The sequence below is a fragment of the Cetorhinus maximus genome, chromosome 1 (assembly GCF_964194155.1).
Source record: "Cetorhinus maximus chromosome 1, sCetMax3.hap1.1, whole genome shotgun sequence".
NCBI classification, from domain to species: domain Eukaryota; kingdom Metazoa; phylum Chordata; class Chondrichthyes; order Lamniformes; family Cetorhinidae; genus Cetorhinus; species Cetorhinus maximus.
The window spans coordinates 143,690,971-143,711,169 of record NC_135879.1 but is presented as its reverse complement, the minus strand read 5'-3'; the positions used below and the strand labels follow the sequence as shown (position 1 = coordinate 143,711,169).

The 20,199-nt window shown below is 41.9% G+C and overlaps 1 protein-coding gene across 7 annotated transcripts in view; it reads right to left on the bottom strand.

Annotated features, from left to right (window-relative positions):
• The window catches only part of fip1l1a (FIP1 like 1a (S. cerevisiae)), a 97,819-nt gene extending 79,392 nt beyond the window's left edge, over nucleotides 1-18,427 (bottom strand). For all 7 annotated transcript variants that reach the window (XM_078547868.1, XM_078547882.1, XM_078547876.1 and 4 more), the window contains exons 1-4: nucleotides 18,205-18,427; nucleotides 17,981-18,026; nucleotides 10,800-10,863; nucleotides 484-590 (exon numbers count right to left, since the gene is read on the bottom strand). In XM_078547868.1, coding sequence (XP_078403994.1) covers nucleotides 484-590; nucleotides 10,800-10,863; nucleotides 17,981-18,026; nucleotides 18,205-18,292 — 305 coding nt within the window. In that variant the 5' untranslated portion in view covers nucleotides 18,293-18,427. The remainder of the gene's footprint in view (nucleotides 1-483; nucleotides 591-10,799; nucleotides 10,864-17,980; nucleotides 18,027-18,204) is intronic.
• Between the last annotated feature and the right edge of the window lie 1,772 nt (nucleotides 18,428-20,199).

The following is a 20,199-nucleotide window of genomic DNA, read 5'->3' as shown; positions in this document are numbered from 1 at the left end:
GAACACCATCATCTCAACCATCATTTCCATGTTATACATCCTTCTGACTTGGAAAACAGAGTGCAGTTACTTCATCGTTGTGACATTATCCTAGAATTTCCAACCAAGCCCCATTGTGGAGCACCGTCACAAGGAGAGTAGCAGTTCAAGGGGAAAGGCCATCACCACCGTCTTCTCAAGGCAACTGCTGATCGGCAAGAAATGAGGCCTTACCGATGTCACCCACATCCTAAGATAATTTATACCAGCGACCAGAACATTTAAGTCGAAAACTCTGAAGTGTAAGTGTGTGTGAGAAATATCCCTGTTTTATATGCAAATTTTTAGAAGCTGCACTTGCAGTTCCTGCTCAGAATAATGCAATTGTAAACAGAACCAATCCTGGCACGTTCACGCAATGTAAACCCGAACTGTATTACTCACCTCAAGGAACACCGACAGTGAAACATTCACATACATACAGGAAGGAACATAGGGACCTACGTGTACTGTGGTGCTCCAGTTTTAATATCACCAATGGTTACTTGAACATCGTCATCATCATCATCACTATCGCTATCGCTTTCATCCTCCCCTTCGGCTGCAGGATTCTAAACATTGAGAAAACAATTGCTTTTAAAATTAAACTGAATGTCAAACATGGCATTTTCAAACCTTCAACATTCTCCTCCCCTATTGCAAACATATACTGGAAGTAGAAAAACATATATGTCATCAAAATATCCAAAGCACAAAGCTCTAGTTTCTTGTGCTGTTTTTAATTTCAAAATATCAGTCACTTAATGTTAGCAGGGCAACCGCAGCAATTGTCTTCTGGTATAATACTGAAGTAAGCAAATAGGAGTAAGAGCTTCCTAAACTGACATTAACTAGTTATGCAATCGACTGAACAATGAAGATTTTTACACTACACAGAATTTATATATGAACTTACAAATTCGGAGCAGGAGTAGACCACTCGGCCCCTCAAGCTGGCTCTGCCATTCAATAAGATCATGGCTGATCTGAATGTAACCTCAACCCCACATTCCTGCCTACTCCCGATAACTTTTCACCCCCTTGTTATTCAAGAATCTATCTAGCTCTGCCTTAAAAATATTCAGAGACTCTGCGTCTCCTTTTGAGGCAGAGGGTTTCAAAGACTCATTACCCTCCAAGAGAAAAGAATTCTCATCTCTGTCTTAAACGAGTGACTCTTATTTTTAAACAGTGACCCCTGGTTCAAGATTCTCCCACAAGAGGAAACATCCTCTCCACATCCACTCTGTAAGGCCCCTCAGGTTCTTAAAGGTTTCGATCAAGTCACCTCTTACTCTTCTGAATTGCAGTGGATACAAGTCTAACCTGTCCAGCCTTTCCTCATAAGACAACCCACCCATTCCTGGCATTAGTCTGTTAAACCTTCTCTGAACTGCTTCTAATGCATGTACAGCTTTCCTTAAATAAGGAGTCCAGTACTGTATACAATACTCCGGATGTGATCTCACCAATGCCCTGTACGACTGAAGCATAAACTCCCTACTTTTGTAATCAATTCCCCTCACAATAAGTGACAACATTGTTAACTTTCCTAATTACTTGCTGTACCTACATATTAGCCTTTTGTGATTCATGCACTAGGACTCCCAGATCCCTCTGAATCTCAACTCTGCAATCTCTCACCATATAGATAATATGCTTCTCTTTTATTCTTCATGGCAAAATGAACAATTTCACATTTGCCCACATTATACTCCATTTGCCAGGTCTTTGCCCACTCACTTAACCTATCTATGTCCCTTTGTAGCCTCCTTATATCCTCTTGACAATTTACTTTCCTACCTATCTTTGTATCGTCAGCAAATTTCGCAACCATTCCTTCGGTCCATTCATCCAAGTCATTTATATAAATTGTAAAAAGTTGAGGCCCCAACACTGATCCCTGTGGCACACCACTCGTCACATCCTGCGAACTAGAGAAAGGCCCATTTATGTCAACTCTCTGCTTCCTGTTAGCTAGCCAATCTTCTATCCATGTCAATATGTTACCCTCTACACTTTTATTTTCTGCAATAAACTTTGATGCGGCACTTAATCAAATGCCTTCTGGAAATTTCCTATAGACTTTTGTAAATACAATAAATAACAAAGTATATACCCAATCAGGGTATTTCAAGGGCTATTAATATTTAAAATATTTAAAAATAATTTATTTGATAAACTAGGTCAAACAAACATAATGCAGTACTATAAGCAAACTTAAGTCTAAGCCAGCTTTTTTTTTTAAAAAGCAAAAAAAATCATAACCTATTTTAGATTTTAGTTTGAAAATCCAATCCTACCATCTGGCAGTATAATATTGCCTTTCACCCTTAAGAATCTTGGACTAAATTCAGCCCAAATTAATGGAATCAATGTTGCCTCCCACTGCAGCCTTAGGAATTCTACATGAATAAGTTTCAGGTATCTCTAACTTATAGAAGGTGAGAGAGTCAAACATCATAAACTGCACCCAATTTGCCAAACTATCTTGTAGAGACTATGAAAATAGCTGGTCTACAAATAGAAGAATTCACACAACTTTCACTTATATAATGTCTTTAAGTAGTAAACATCACAAGGTGCTTCACAAGAGTGTTATCAAACAAAATCTGATACCTAGACATACAAGGAGATATTATGACAGATGATCAAAGGTTTGGTCAAAGAGGTAACTTTCAAAGAACCTCAAAGAAAAGAAAGAGGTAGAGAAGTGGAGAGGTAAATGGAAGGAATTCCAAAGCTCAGGGCTTAGGCAGCTGAGGGCATGCTGTCCACAGTGGAGGAATTTAAATCAAATAAATGCAAGAGGCCAAATATAGAGAAGCGCAAAAATCTCTAAAGGCTGTGGGAGGTTACAGAGGTAGAGAGAGGGGGACGAGGAAGTGAAGAAATTTGAAAACAAGGATAGGAATTTTAAAATCCACCCATTGCTGGACCGCCCTGAGGACCGGGTTATGGGCAAACAGGACTTGGTGTGAGTTAGGATACAGGCAGCAGAGTTCTGAATGAGCTCAAATTTACGGAGGGCGCAGGATGGGACACTAGCGGCAAGACATGGGTGATAAGGGCATGGACGAGGATTTGAGATGAGCTGAGGGAGCAGTGTAGATGGACGATGTTACAGAAGTTGAATTCGGCAGTCTTGACAAAGTCACGTGCTCTTTTGGAGGTATATGTAAAAGGCAGCATTCTTTTTAAATCTGGCCATCTTACCGTAGCCTGTACAACACTGACGATAAACCTGCCCAATGGAGTTGTAGCAGTTCTAGCAATCTAGTAATATTCAAATATTTGTTTATTTACTTCTTTCAATGATTACTAGAACACTAAAATAACAAATAACTAATTTACCTTCTCTCTCTGCATTGTTTTATTTGAACAAATCATAACTACAAGGAAGATCGGGGAGGAGATGGAAGTTGAGAGATCCAACTTACATTAGATATCCAACAGCCTAATATGGTCCATATTCAAAAAAGGCTGGCAAACAGAAATTTGAAACTACAAACTAATTAGTCCTATTTCAATTTTGTCTAAAAACATCAGAATCAATAATCAGCAGTAAACTGAGGATTATTTGTACAATAATAACCTAGTAAATTGTAATAGACATAACTTCAGGAGGAAGAGATTTTGAATGAATAATCTCAGAATTCTTGGAGGAAGTGGCAACCCAAATAATGCAGAAAGGATACTTGGTACATCCAGAGTCCCAACTGACTAAATTCCATGCAAAAGGCTACTGATTATACTCAAATTTGTGGGGATACAGAGAAAACTCTGAGAATGGATAAAAAATATATGGTTGAAGGATAGGAAAGACGTACTTTTTAAGAGCAATTCTGTCAGAGTGAGGGGGAAGCGGGAGCACTGAGTAGGGTTCCAGGGCCCACTACTGTTCCTCATTTACATCACAAAACTGTCAGAAAATCAAAGCAAGTGGGCAAATTTGCCAATGAAACTATACGAGGGGAAATTGAGGAATTGAAGGAGGCAGCTCAGAAATCAGAACGGTTACAGAACCAAAGAGAGCATTAGATTTGTCATATCTGTTATGAACAGAACAATGGAAAATGAAATTTTAACGATAAAGGACACTGTTAATAATGTCTGAAGCTTTGCTTTTGGGTCTGTCATTGATAGGTTTCCTATAAAATAGCAGAGGCAACAACTTCTATTAATATAGCACCATTAAAACAATCATTCTTTTCCTTCTGCGAAATTTCAAGTGTTACAGATAATGTATCACCTGTCTCTGTCCCCTTGATTGCCAACTGTATAATAATGGAGATTAAAGTGTATGACTTACTATTGCATCAAGTTCTGAAAAAAAAACTAATAAAACATCCTACATTTCACAGAGGCATTATAAAACATAATATGACACCAAGCAACGTAAGGAGATATTAAGGCAGATGAGCAAAAGCTTGGTGAAAGAGGTAGGTTTTACAGAGTGCCTGAAAGGAGGAAAGAGAGATGGAGAGGCAGAGGGGCTTAAGGAAGGAATTCCAGAACATTGGGCCTTGGCAGCTGAATGCACGCTCATCAATGGTAAAACAATTAAAACTGGGGACGTACAAGAGGCCAGAATTAGAGGAGCACAGGTGTCCCACAAGGCTACAGGGTTGGAAGAGAATAGAGATAGGAATGGGCAAGGGGGCAATGTAGGTCAGCAAGAACAGGGGCAATAGATGAATGAGAATTGGTGCAAGTTAAGGCATGGGCATCAGAATTTTAGATGACCTCAAGTTTACAGAGGGTAGAATGTGGGGCACCAACAAGGAGTGCGTTGGAATAGTCAAGTATAGAGCGACTAAAGGTTTCAATGAAGGCTTCAGCAGCAGATGAGTTGAGACAGGGGCAAAGGTATTGTGGTAGAAATAGACAGCCTTAGTGACAGTGCGAATGTGCAGTCGGAAGATATCTTGGCTGAAATGTGACAAAGGCCCGAATCTTCTGAGTAGTGGCAAACACAGTTGCATTGCCACTCCATTCTTGCTTTCCAGCGCCACGCTGGAGCTCACATTTCTGGCTGGGAGTTCTGATCCCACTTTCTCCAGAAATGCTTTGCATTTCTGAAATCCAATTGCTTCGTCATGGTGCTGGATCATCGGGGGAAGGCATGAGCTGCCGCATTCTGCTAAGTGTTCACTAACACACTGAAAAGCTTGGACACTTAAACAGCTTTTCAGTGTTTCAGAGTATAAGAGGAGTCAGTTATTGTTTGAAGGCTTTTTTTATTCTTTCACTGCACGTGGACATCACTGGCTAAGCCAGCATTTATTGCCCATCCTTAATTGCCCTCGAGAAGGTAATGGTGAGCCAGCTTCTTGAATTGCTGCAGTCCAGATGGTGCAGGTGCACCCACAGTGTTGTTAGGGAGGGAGTTCCAGGATTTTGACCCAGTGACAGTGAAGGAACGGCAATATATTTCCAAGTCAGGATGGTGGCTTGGAGGGGAACTTGCAGATGGTGGTGTCCCATGTATCTGCTCCCCTTGTCCTTCTCCGTGGTAGAGGTTGCAGGTTTGGAAGGTGCTGTCAAAGGAATCTTGATGAACTGCGTTGTTGCAGTGCAATTTGCAGATGGTACACACTGCTGCCATTGTGCGCCAGTGGTGAGCGAGTGGATGTTGAAGGTGGTGGATAGGGTGCTAATCAAACGGGCTGCTTTGTCCTGGATGGTGTCAAGCTTCTGGAGTGTTGTTGGAGCTGCACTCATTCAGGCAAGTGGGGAGTATTCCATCACACTCCTGACTTGTGCCTTGTAGGTGGTGGACAGGCTTTGGGGAGTCAGGAAGTGAGTTACCCTCTGCAGAATTCCCAGCCTCTGACCTGTTCTTGTAACCACAGTATTTATACAGCTGGTCCAGTTTCTGGTCAACGGTAACCCCTAGGATGTGGACAGTGGGGGATTCAGCGATGGTAATGCCAGTGAACGCTATGGGGCGATGGTTAGATTTCTCTCTTGTTGGAGACGGTCATTGCCTGGCGCTTGTGTGGTGTGAATATTACTTGCCACTTGTCAGCCCAAGGCTGAATGTTGCTGCACATTGTGCAATCATCAGTGAACATCCCCATTTCTATGAAGGAGGGAAGGTCATTCATGAAACAGCTGAAGATTGTTGTGCCTACGACACTATCCTGAGGAACTCCTAGAGAGTGATGTCCTGGAGCTGAGATGACTGACTCCCAACAACTACAACCATCTTCCTTTGTACTAGGTACGACTCCAACCAGTGGAGAGTTTCCCCCCCAAATTCCCATTAATTCCAGTTTTGCTAGGGCTCCTTAATGCCACAGTCAATCAAAAATGCTGCTTTGATGTCAAGGGCAGTCACTCTCACCTCAGCTTGAGTTCAGCTCTTTTGTCCATGTATGGGCCAAGACCAGGAGCCGATTGTCCTTGGTGCAACCCAAACTGGGTGTTAATGAGAAGGTTATTGCTAAGCGAGTGCCGCTTGATAGCATTGTTAACGATCCCTTCCATCACTTAGTTGATGATCGAGAGAAGCCTGGTGGGATGCTAATTGGCCGTGTTGGATTGGTCCGGTTTTTTACGGACAAGGCATATCTGGGCAATTTTCCACATTGCTCGGTAGATGCCAGTGTTGTAGCTGTACTGAAACAGCTAGCAAGGAGCGCAATGAGTTCTGGAGCACAAGTCTTCAGTACTATTGCCAGAACGTTGTCAGGGTCCATAGCCCTTGCAGTATCCAGGGACGTCAGCCATTTTTTGACATCATGCGGAGTGAATCAAATTGGCTGAAGACTGGCATTGATGCTGGGTACCTCAGGAGGAAGCAAAAATGGGTCATCCACTCAATAATTCTGGCTGAAGATTCTCACAAATGCTTCAGCCTGGTCTTACGCACTGATGTGCTGGGCTCGCCATCAAGGGTGGTGATATTTGTGGAGCCTCCTCCTCCAGTGATTGTTTAATTGTCCACCACCATTGACAACTGGACATGGCAGGACTGCAGAGCTTAGATCTGATTCATTGGTTGTGGAATCGCTTAGCTCTGTCTATCACATGCTGCTTTCACTGTTTAGCATGCAAACAGTTCTGTGTTGTAGCTTCAGGTTGACACCTCATTTTTAGGTATGCCTGGTGCTGGTCCTGGCATGCCCTCCTGCACTCTTCATTGAACCAGGGTTGATCCCCTGGCTTGATGGTAATGGTACAGTGAGGGATATGCCAGGCCATGAGGTTACAGATTGTGGTTGAGTACAATTCTGCTACTGCTGATGGCCCACAGCACCTAATGGATTACCAGTTTTAGTTGATAGATCTGTTTGAAATCTATCTCATTTAACATGGTGGTAGCGCCATGGAACACGATGGAGTCTCCATGGGACTGTGCGCTGGTCACTCATACCAATACTGTCATGGACAGCTGCATCTGCAACAGGTAGATTGCGGAGGATGAGGTCAAATAGGTTTTTCCCTCTTGTTGCTTCCTCACCACCTGTTGCAGACCCAGTCTACCAGCTATGTCCTTTAGGAATCAGCCAGCTCAGTCAGTAGTGGTGTTACCGAGCCACTCTTGGTGATGGACATTGAACTCCCCCACCTAAAGTACATTGTGTGCCCCCGCCACCTGCAGTGCTTCCTCCAAGTGGTGTTCAACATGGAAGAGTACTGATTCATGAGCAGAAGGGGGGGGGATGGTAGGTGGTAACCAGCAGGAGGATTCGTTGCCCATGTTTAACCTGGTGCCATGAGACTTCACGGGGTCCAGGTGGGTAAGGGGGTACGGTGGTCGAGGAAGTGGGTAGGGCGGCAGGTGGGTAGGGGTGGCAGGTGGGCAGAGTGGTAAAGTTGTGGTGAAAGGGGGGTGGGCAGGGGAGTATTCGGGAAGATCAGCTGTATAGCTAGTTACCCTGGAGTTAGACTCGGGCTAGGTAACTATTCAGGTAAATAAGTCGGAACCGTCTGATGTCTCTGACTCTAACTCAGAGTTGGAGACTTTTTCGGAAGGCACCAAGTTCAAACTTCCTGGACAATTCCCACGTAGTCAGTGCAATGGAACTTCGGAGGGGTCCTAACGCATATCCTGGGCGTATTTCTGGTTTCTGACCATTCAGAGACTAGAAGATCTGGGCCAAGGTTGCAAACAAAATGGCTTAATCTCAGGCAGGGGAGGCAGTGGCAGAGCGGTATTGTCACTGGACTAGTATCCCAGAGAACCAGGGTAATCCTTGGGGGAAACCGGGTTCGAATCCCACCAAGGCAGATGAAATTTTAATCCAACAAAAATCTGGAGTTAAAAGTCTGATGATGACCATGAAGCCATTGCTGATTGTCATAAAAGCCCATCTAGTTCACTAATGACCTTTAGGGAAGGAAATCTACCTGGTCTGGCCTACGTGATTCCAGACCCATAGCAATGTGGTTGACTCTTAAATGCTCTTGAAGTCAGTAGCTAGGGAACAAAGTTTGGAGCAGGTACTGAAAACAGTGGTTTCGACTTTCCCAATATAGAACATTAAATATTGGACACTGAATAAGCAGTCTGATAATTTAACAACAGTGGAGTCATTGAGAGAGGTGGTGATAAGATAGAGTTGGGTGTTGTCAGCATATGTGTGAAAACTAACACTATGCTTTTGAATGATATTGCCAAGGGGCAGCATGTAGATGAAAAAAGTGGGGGGGGGCAAAGATGGGGCCTTGGGGTTTACAAGAGGTGGAGGGGAGAGAACTGATAATCTGACTATGATTAGATAGATAAGAATGGAACCTGGTGAGTGCAGCCCCAACCAGCTGGTCGACAGTTGGAAGCCAATGGTGTGATCAACTGTGTCAAAGTCTGCAGATAGGTTGAGAAGGGAAAGTTTAGCTTTGTCATATTGGTATACAATGTAATTTGCCACTTTGATAAGAGTTGTTTCAGTACTATGGCAGGAGTGGAAACCTGATTGGAGGATTCAAACATGGAGTTGCAGGAAAGGTGGGCATGAAAAAAAAAAGCATTAAAACTTCAGGGACTGACTGAAAGAACAGATGAATTTTGTTCTGATACAGATGCTACTAGGTCACCTTCCAAGTGTGTGTCTCTATTCTGCTAGAGTGGAATAGTGCCCCAAACCTAGATGTAATCGACACACATTGCCTGTATTTTAGATCCTTTTGACTTTTGAAGGAGCAATAGAGAGCACCTCACTAACTTACTAAGAAGTTTTTTTAACTCAACTTATTTTGTCCAATGTCAAATTGTACTTGATGTAACATAGGCCATGCCTCAGGTTTGTTTTCATGGATTTTAAAAATCTACAAAAGTTTTTGTATTTTTTAATAAAGCTAACTAGTTTACAGTAGAAAATATAACTGGCCAAAGTTCCAGAGGCCCCATAGTATCAGAAATTTGTGGGCACTATGCCTGTAATTTTCCTTCTGTTAGCAATAGAAGAAAAATTGCAGGCAATGCATCTGCGTTTTTCTAATAAGCTTCCTACAGCATGCAAGGTCCTGGTCATAAAATGAGGCTTTGGAAAGTTCCACCCACAGTAGCTATGCCAAATTCAAAGCATGCACTCCTAGAAAAGGCATGTGCCCAACATAAAATGTGTATCTCCACTACTGTTTCTGGAATGCACTGCCTGAATGTGTTGTGGAGGCAGATCCAATCAAGGCATTCAAGGTGGAATTGGATTATTATCTGAAAAAGAAGAATGTGCAGGGCTATGAGAAGGTTTTGGGGGATGGCGGGGGGAGCGATAGCACTAGGTCAATTGTTCTATCAGAAAGCCAGCACAGATATGGCAGGCTGAATGGCCTTCTTCTGTGCTGTAACCATCCTATGATTCCGTTCTATTCTGTGTTTCATCTAAACAACTCCTGTGTTCTAAAGATTCTGGATATTTGTGTTTTTCATCTGTTCCTTTTTATTCTCTTCTATGGTGACTGAATGAACCCTAAATAAAATGAATTTTCGATCAAATTGTAAGCTACTTTAATAAATAGCAAGGTGAAAAGTAAAAGTAGAAATGATTAGAGTCACCTGGTTGAGCTGATACAACTTGGCTCCATGTCATGGTAATGATTAATAAAACTAAAGTGATGCAATCCCACATTAATGGGTTGCCTTACTTAAATGATCCCTCCACTTCTGGTGCTATAGTCCAAAGGCAGGATGTCCTCTCCTTCCAGACTTCAAAATTAACTACCCTTCTGCCAAAATCCACCAATCTAACATGGCAATGACCCACGTCGAATTCAAATGTATAGGATTGCCACAGCAGCAAGTGTGAATGGTTGCTGGACTGTCAAATTATCCTTCAATGTCTCCAAGGTGCCAGTTCAGACACACTGTGAAACCTAGTGCATTGTCCCAACATTGTTGCCCTGTGAATTTAACCCTTCACATCAGTCTCAACATAAAAACACATTTTAAATTAACTAATTTCTATATGCTGCCCATGGAAATACAGCCAAAAATCCAGAAAACATGACATTAATCTTTGTCATGTTATACTGATAGGAGCTGAATGAGGGACAAAACAACTGGGCAAAGAGATGTTATATCCCTCAGCAGAAATAGTAGTGGCGTGAAACTGATCAGCCACCCTGGCTTCTCTTCTACAGCGACTACATAACTTAATGCAGGGACTCTTAAGAACAGGAAAGAGTCTTTCATTCCATCAACCCATCTTATTTTGAACACCCTACCTAACTGTCACATGCCTCAATCTTTTCTTCCTCCAAAGATACACAACCATCCCTTGAACTAATTTATGCTGTTAATTTTGATGGTCTTAAGTTGACGGAAAACTTACCACTCGCATCACTCCATTACCCCGAGTTTCTTCTACAGCAGAAGTTGGAGCAGGTGCATCGGCACTAAAGAGAGAGAAACTATTATTATTCCAAGATATATTTTACATGAAACAGCAGAGTCTTTAAAACACAAAAGCAGATAGGAAGAGAAAATTTTTTCAAAACATGAAAATAGCATACATGGTAACTTCTTTCAAAATTTAACACTTTTGGTACAAAAATACATTTCAATTAAGTGTGTCAGGTTACATACTTTTTCATTTTCTTCCCCGTTTTTTGAAGGAACATAAGCTACAAATCAGCTTATCTCAGCTAGTACCATTCTCAACTGAGGCAGAAAGTTGCATATTCAAGACCCACTCTAAAACTTCGGCATGAGTTATTAAAGCTGACTGAGTGCTGTTTTGTGGAAGGTGTATCTTTAAAATGAAATCATTTTGCTCTGGTAGTTTAGTGCTCACGATTATGACTCCATTGAAACTGACAGCAACTTTGGGAGTTTGTGCAGAAATCCAGAAGTTGCTGTCAGTGAGTATATATTCCTCCATGGGTGCATTGTCGAGGTTCCCACAGACTGCAATAGCCCCTGCAATCATGAATTGGCAAGAACTTCCACTTCTACATGGTTAGTCTCACTGTAAAAACATTAGAAAAAGTTACACCTTGTTGAATGAGGTGCAACTGGGTTTTCAGTGGCATACTAACTTCATAATTACTGCTAAACACCCTCACTGGCCCGATAAGCTAATGTTTGTCTTTAGTTTAGCTATTTTTAGTTTAGCTTTTTTTTTCATGCAGTCATGGTTTTATGGATTTTTCATGGATTTATTTCACTATCTGAAAGTTTAAATTAAAAGAGAAGGATTTAAGTGCTTTTAACTTCCTGGTTTGCAGTGTGTGAATACCTCAACTTGATTGGTCGCCCACCTGCTTGCTGACATCACTGCTGCTGCACATCAAGACGTAACCCTTGATTTGGCACCAGATTTAAACTACCATCAAGAAAGGGGTAATTCCTGCCACAGAGATCGCCAGATCTTTGTAGGCAGTTTCCTTTGAGGTCAGCAGTGAGAGCCTTTGCTTTGCTGCCAACTGCAAATTCCGGGCCATTAAGCAAAGGCTTTCACCTGTGCATGTTCAGGTGGACATAAAAAATCCCATATATTTGAAGGGGTACCCTGACCCATGTTCCTTCTTCAGCCAATGCCAAAAGAAACAGATTAACTGGTCACTCATCTCATCTGATGTCTTTTGAGATATGATTGTAGTGTTTTCCCATATTAGAATAGCAAATGCACTTCATAAGTAATTCATGGATAGAATGAAAGACTTCAGAAATTCTTAAGGATGTGATAACATGCAACATATAAAGGCAAGTTCTGTCCTTCTTTATGTTGTTATTCAAAAAGAGCAGCAGGTGCTGGCTTTGAAACCTAGCCCCTACTACATATCAATTTTGTTTTGTAAAGCAGGTGATATTTCAAAGGAGGCTGCTGCAATGCACTCCCTTGATAGCCTGATGCCCAGTGGGATACAGAAATAAACCAAATAAGCTAGTAAGTCCCAGGTTCAATTCCTATTCTATGATAAATTAATCAGTCTCAGCTGGTTTGGCATTCTGTAGCCTAAGGAGGTGAGGGAGAGGGGAGAAATCAGCAAAAGTTCTAGATGACTATTTCATCATCCCTGCTGGAAGCTGCATCAAATACACTGCTGCTACTCACTGTCTAGATTCATACTTCTGTACCCAGGAGAAACCAAAGACTTCAGGAAAAGAGTAATTAGGATAGAAAATAGATGGGTGGTTGAGAAATGTAAAATGAAAATACAAAACATTAACATCGACAAATGGGAAACTCTAAACACTCCACATTAGAAAGAGAATCAAGCAGCTGGCAGGAGGAAACTATGTTGAAGATGAACTGTATTCAAAGAAAGTAGACATTCTTAACTGTATTTTGCAATCAGGAAACAACTCTTTTCCAGAAAAAAGAAGGATTTCACAAACTTTTCTTCCCTGAAAGGAAAAGGACTTAACAAGTAGCCAATTCACTCCTCACATTTGAGGCTACTAGCCAGATTTTTAAGATAATAGGGCTTCACAAAACAGGAGAAAGTCATTGAACCTCCATAGCATACACCAGCTCATTAAAGTGTTAAATGGCTATTCTTCATCCACATCCCTTATAATTATTTTCTTCTTGAAATATTTATCCATTTTTTACATAAAAGCTATTAGAAATTCTGCTTCAGGTGTTATTGGTTTCTGGCAGGACATTCCATATCCTAACAACCTGTTGAGTTTTTTTTTGAATCTCTCCTTTCAGTGATGATCTCCAATTTATGCTCTCTAATTCCTAACTCTGACTACTGGAAATAGTATGCGGCCGTTTACCTTACCAAAACTTTTTAATCTTCTCTATCTAGAATGCCCCAGTCAAAAAGTCCCAGTTTCTTCAGTCATTCCCTACAGGGCTAATGTTCTTTAGAAAAGGAAATCTCCAGGTCCACAGCAATATGGTTGACTTTGAAATTCAAGGGCAATTAGGATGGGCAATAAAGGATGGGCCTTGCCACCGATGCTCACATCCCATGAACGAATAAAAAAAAATTTAATGGCCAGCATTTATTGCCCATCCCTAACTGCCCTTGTTCATAAGTCATTTTTTTTTAAAGAGAGTCAACCACATTGCATCACATGTAGGCCAGGCCAGGTAAGGACAGCAGATTTCCTTCCCTAAAGGACATCAGTGAACCAGGTGGGTTTTTATGACAATTGACAATGGTTTCATGGTCATCATTAGACTTTTTTATTTATTGAATTCAGATTCCACCATCTGCTGTGGTGGGGTTCAAACCCAGGTCCCCAGAGCATTATCCTGCGTCCCTGGATTACCAGTCTAGTGACAATACCACTATGCCACCACCTCCTTCTGGTATCATCATTAAAAATCCCTTCTGTGCACTCTCAATAGCCTTCACTTTGTTTCTAAAGGACGGTATTGGACAATACTTCAACTGTGACATAATCCATGATTTATACAAGTTTAAAATTTCTTCTTTGCCTCTACCAATGAAACCTAGGTTTCCAATTATTTGCTCAAAACCTTTAAAAATGAGATGATAAGTACTGAGACCCAGAGGTCTTTATTTTATTCCTTTTAAAAAGGAAAGAATACCATTTGCCATACAGTTATTCAAAACAGATGCACTTCCTCCCAAAGTGTACCACATCACATTTTTCTGCATGAAAATTCATTCAACACAATCTAACTTGTCTATACCCTCCTATGAAATTCCATAGTCTTTTGGATAGTTAAACTACCAGCTATTGTTATCCAGTACTTCTGGGTCTCAGTACTTGTCATCTCATTTTTAAAGGTTTTGAGCAAATAATTGGAAACCTAGGTTTTATTGGTAGAAGCAAAGAAGAAATTTTAAATTGGTACAAATCATGGATTAAGTCACAGTTGAAGTGTTGATATGCAAATTCTGAAAGTGACCTTTGCCCCTACATCAAAATTCAGATTAAAATATATTCAAAAGCACAATAGTCCTAACACTGACCCTGGAGGGTATCAGAGTTTAGATCCCTCCAGTGTGAAAACAATTACTCCAAAGAACAGAAAGCAGCCAACTTCCAACTACTTGTGAGCACAGAGGTGATAGATGAATGAAACTTGGCATAAGTAATAATACAAGAGGCAGAGAACAGGATAAACTGAAGTGTTTCGTAAATGGTAGACGGAAGGTCAGCCATGGAAGCATTGGAGCACTCAAGCCAGGAGGAAATAAAACCAAGGGCTTCCTAATTATTATGGCAAATTCTCTCAGGCCACATGCCTTACAGTTATCAACAAACGTCCGACATGGCACCTTCACAAATACTTTTGAAAATCCATATATACAACATTCATTCAATATGAGGCACATAAGCACCATGTACTCTGAACAGCTTTTGTTCCTTTTAACCTTAATCTGCTACCACACCAATTTTTCCATTATAATTTGCTCTGCTGCAAACACACAGTTTAGGATTTTTAAACATGATTATTTCCTACTCAATCTCTTCATTATTTAAAGCCAGACAAGTCAGGAGCACTCCAGTAGCCTGGCTGATTTAAAACATGGCCAAACTAAAGATAAGGAATGTCTCAGTTTGATCACAGGGATGTTTGGAGTTAACTGACATCAGCCAACACAGTGGTCTATAATCAGCTTCACTATATCTCAAGTTACCTAAGCCCTAAACTTTGGATTTTACTCCCAAAATCTCTCCTTCCTTTACGATGCTCTTTAAAACTTACCTTTTTAACCAAACTTTTGGTGATGTCCCGAAATCTCCTTATATAGTTCATCACCATGTTTTGTTTGGTAACACTCCTGTGAAGAGCCTTTTTTAACTATGGTAAAGATGTCATATTATTACTGTTGAACTGATCCGGAACTGCTTTGTTTATGCAGTTCCATTATGCGCCAAGATGTCAATATTCAATCCATTCAAGCAATTAAAATGACTGAACAAATTTCCTGATTACTCCGTTGATAAATGAGCTACATAAAATGGAATTGAGTCACACAGGTCCACCGTTCAATTCCCATTCCGTCAGCAGCTAATCTCAATTCAGGCTACAGGAAGGATCATATAATTGGCCTCAACAACACTGGGCTGATCGAGAGAAAAGCACAACACAGGTTCCCACTACTAATCACAAGGCTGGCAAGTGCACAAGTGAGGGTGAGGCTTGGAGGTGATATCTGTCAGATTGGACAGTCTGATGTCCATTGCAGAAACTGCATTTGGGCAAGGTGGTCATATTATAGAATTGTAGTACAGCAGGAATCTAGGAAGAGAAGTCAATTGGGAAAAAAAAATCTTAAAATCAGGATTAGAGGTAAGTATAATCACTGAACCACTGAACTGTGTAAATTAGGGAGCAATTTCGTATATTGGAATTATATACAGTTGGTTACAATCCCCAAGTTTATGTCTGAGGAAATTTCAGAAGCTCATGCTTGGTTCAACTAGCAACTACTGTATATTGCCCAATGATTATGGAGTATTAAGGCTTAGAGACCAAGAGGTTCCTGGTTCAAGCCAGTCTGTAACACCACCACCTTCTCACGGGCAACTAGGGATGGGCAATAAATGCTGGCCCAGCCAGCGATGCCCACATCCCGTAAATGAGTTTAAAAAAAGGCTAGCTAGTACTGGCCAGTGTGGCTGTAGACTCAGTACAATTGGCACCTTTGAGTGAGGAAAAGTAAAGTATAATCAGCAAACTATTCATTGCATATTTAACAATCACTAGATAGCATGTGGACATCAAAGACAAATGAAGCTTGTACAAGATGTTTCATCATGAACAATCTGGAAACAAAAGTTTAGCCATTTGTATAAGATACCAGAAGGCAGCTGCTATCCTCAAAGTCCTAACAAGATCGTGTCTTTAAAAGCTAGAACAAAACAAAATAGGAACAACACAAACTCAATTCAAAACAGATGAGCTGCTGGGAGGATAACTTGTCAAATGACATCAGGCAAGGAGAAAAAGTTTACCTTTACTTTTTTGACCTGTATGCAGGTTACCATCCACCTCCAATGCATTTCTACTGTTGTCTAGCTGGGTGGGATGGCTTTTACCTGGTTCCATTTTTAGCTATCTAGCCACATCCAGAGAATCACTTGCAAAGGTTTCTCTTCTTGCTCTTACATTGTTACCTCTGGTATCCCTCAAGGATCTATTTTTGGTCCCCTTTTATTTCTCATCTACATGCTGCCCCTTGGCAACATCATCCAGAAGCACTCAGTTAGTATTCAAATGAATTCTGACAACACCCAGCTCTACCTCACCACCACCTCGCTGGACTCTTCTCCACTGTTGCTAAATTGAGACTGATTATCTGACACCCAGCACTGGATGAGCAGAAATTTCTCCAGCTAAACATTGGGAAGACTGAAGCCATCGTTTTCAGTTTCCACTCCAAACTTTGTTCCCTAGTGAATGGCTCCATCGCTCTCCATGGAGATAGTCTGAGATTAAGGCATGCTGTTCACAATTTTAGGACCACATTTGAACCAGAGATGAGTTTCTGACCTCACATCTGTACCATCTCCAATACTGCCCATTTCAACCTCTGTATCATGTGACTTATCCCCCTCTCAGCTCATCTGCTATCAAAACTCTCATTCATGTCTTCGTTACCTCCCGATTCTAGTATTCCAACACACTCTTGGCTGGCATCCCACATTCTACCCTCCTGAAACTTGAGGTCATCCAAAACTCTGGTTCCAGGCTCAACTCGCACCAAGTCCCATTCCTGTGCTTGCTGAACCACTTTGGCTCATCCTTGTTTTCAAATCCCTCCATGGTCTTGCCTCTCCCTATTTCTGTAATCTCCTCCAGCCCCACAATCCTCTGAGATATCTGAATTCCTCTAATTCTGGCCTCCTGACCATCCCTGATTTTAATCACTTCATCACTGGTGGCTGTGCCTTCAGTTGTCTAGGCAACAAGCTTTGGAATACCCTCCCTACACCTCTCCGTCTCTCTCCACCTAGCTTTCCACCTTAAGGCACTCCTTATAAACACACCTTATGACCAAGATTTTGGTCATCTGGCCTAATATCTCCTTATGTGGCTCAGTGCCATTCTTAATTTTATAATGCTCCAGTTAAGCACCTATGGATTTTTTTTTAAACATTAAAAGGTACAATACAGGTTGTTGTAAAGAGGGTCCTTTGATTCTGCTCCAAATCACCTGTAGTCAGAAACTACACTTTTGTTTATGGCCAGGCCGACTGTCTTTGGTTGAGACAGAAATATAGATAAAAATTTGTAACATGACCCCAAAAGACTGAAAATGTTCTATAAATGAATGGGCCTAGTTAGAAAGAAACAGAATGCAAATGTGATCCCTGAAACACTGCTTAAAACGCGATTTATTTAGTCACCGCCAAACATCATTGCCAGTCAGACAGTGCCTTGAATTCTGTACAAATTGAAGTGAATCAGAGTCCACACACAGGGAAAACAGGAATTCTTAATAAATGATCTGAACGCATCGCTAAGAAACAAAGCACCTTATAAACAAAATAAATAACTCTCACAGTGGAAACAAGGAAAAACGACCAGCTACAGGCCCAGACTATAATATTCAATGAAATACAATCTCCCACCTGTCAACAGGCGCTGCCTCCTCTTGCTTGTTTGGGTCGTTTTCATCTGAAATCAAAATAGCCATCTGTTAAAAAGATCAAATGATAAAGACAGTAAGCGGCAGCCCAGTCCGGCGGCCTGGGACTCCTTGACAGCTTTGAGAAGCCAGGGCCGCTCTCCCCCCGCCCCCCGCGGACTCTCCGCCTGGTTACCCGGCAGTGATCGGCCCCGGTCCGTCTCTCACCTCCGTACAGCCAGTGCTCCTCATCCTCGCCGAGTCCCGCATTGCCCGAGCCGGCCTCCTTCGGCATGTTCTCCGCATCCGCTGACATGCTGCCAGAGATGTTCGGCCTCACCGTACTCCGGGCCCAACTCGGATGCGCAGATTCACTCCTAACCTGACCTTTAACCCAGGAAACAAGCCCAAAGCCGGGTACCTCTGACCCGGAAGTGAACGATGGCACTGAGCCTCAGTTTTGCTGTTTGGAGTCAAAGAGAAAGAGGTGAACATTGAAATGAAATAGGAAACATTCAGTACTCACACAAAGTTTCACACGTTTTGGATTATGATTTATTAATAACTTAGAGTCACAGAGGTCTACAGTACAGAAAAAGGCTCTTCGGCCCATCGAGTCTGCGCTGGTCAAACAAGTACCGAACTATTAGAAACAAAAATAAAAATACCTGGAAAAACTCAGCACGTCTGGCAGCATCTGCGGAGAGGAACACAGTTAACGTTTCTAGTCCGTATGACTCGCCGCAGATGCTGCCAGACCTGAGTTTTTCCAGGTATTTTTATTTTTGTTTTGGATTTACAGCATCCGCAGTTTTTTTGCTTTTACCTAACTATTCTAATCCCATTTTACAGCACTAGGCCCATAGCCTTGTATGCCATGGCATTACAAGTGCACATCCAAATAGTTCTTCAATGTTATGAGAGTTTCTGCCTCTACCGCCCTTTAAGGCAATGAGTTCCAGAATCCCACCACCCTCTGGGTGAAAAAATTCTTCACATCCCCTCTAAACCTCCTGCCCCTTACCTTAAATCTATGTCCCCTGGTTATTGATCCCTCCACCAAGGGGAAAAGTTTCTTCCTGTCTACCCTATCTATGTCCCTCATAATTTTATATGACTCAATCATGTCCCCCCTCAATCTCCTCTGCTCCAAGGAAAATAACCCCAGTCTATCCAATCTCTCCTCATAACTAAAACTCTCCAGCCCAGTCAACGTCCTGGTAAATCTCCTCTGCACTCTCTCTTGTGCAATCACATCCTTCTGATAATGTGGATTCCAGAACTGCATGCAATACTCTAGCTGTGGCCTAACCAGTGTTTTATACAGTTCCAGCATAACCTCCCTGCTCTTATATTCTATGCCTTGGCTAATAAAGGCAAGTATCCCATATGCCTTCTTAAACACCTTACCTACCTGTGCCGCAACATTAAGGGACCGGCGGACGTGCCCACCAAGGTCCCTCTGATCCTCGCTACTTCCCAGGGTCCTCATTGTGTATTCCTGTACCTTGTTTGTCCTGCCCAAGTGCATCACCTCGCACTTATCCGGATTAAATTCCATTTGCCACTGATCAGCCCGTCGATATCCTCCTGTAATCTCGGATTTTAAAAATACATTCCAAAAACAAAATAATGCGGATTCTGGAAATTTGAATCAAAAACAGAAAATGCTGGAAGAGGCATTCAAGGGGTAATTGGATTATTTGAAAAGGAAGCATGTGCAGGGTGACAGGGAGAAGGTGGGAAATGGCATGAGGTGAATTGCTCAGCTGGAGAGCCAGCGCAGACATGACCAACTGAATTGCTTCTTTGCTGTAACAATTCTGTGATTCTATAAAGACCATAAAATGTTGGACCATAAGAAGTAGGCCATTCGGCCCATTGAGTCTGCTCCACCATTCAATGATGTTATATAATTCACTTTTCCAGTAGAGTTGATTTCTACAATGAGATAGACACACAGAGAGGAATCAGTCTTGCAGGCGATGGTACAAAAGTTCCAGTAGAAGCAGTGTAGATGAGGCCAGGTATTCAGCCTCTGCAGAGCCCACTTTTCTGTGCTAGTTAGATTGTAAAATGGCAGACTGAGCTTTGCAGTTCCACAAGGCAATATTACTGGTTCCACAAGCTAGATCCATGTCACGTGACTCCTACCTCTCCCCTCTGGCTTTGACAAAGGGGGTTGTTATGACCACACTGGTGTTAATTGCTGCGCAAACCAAA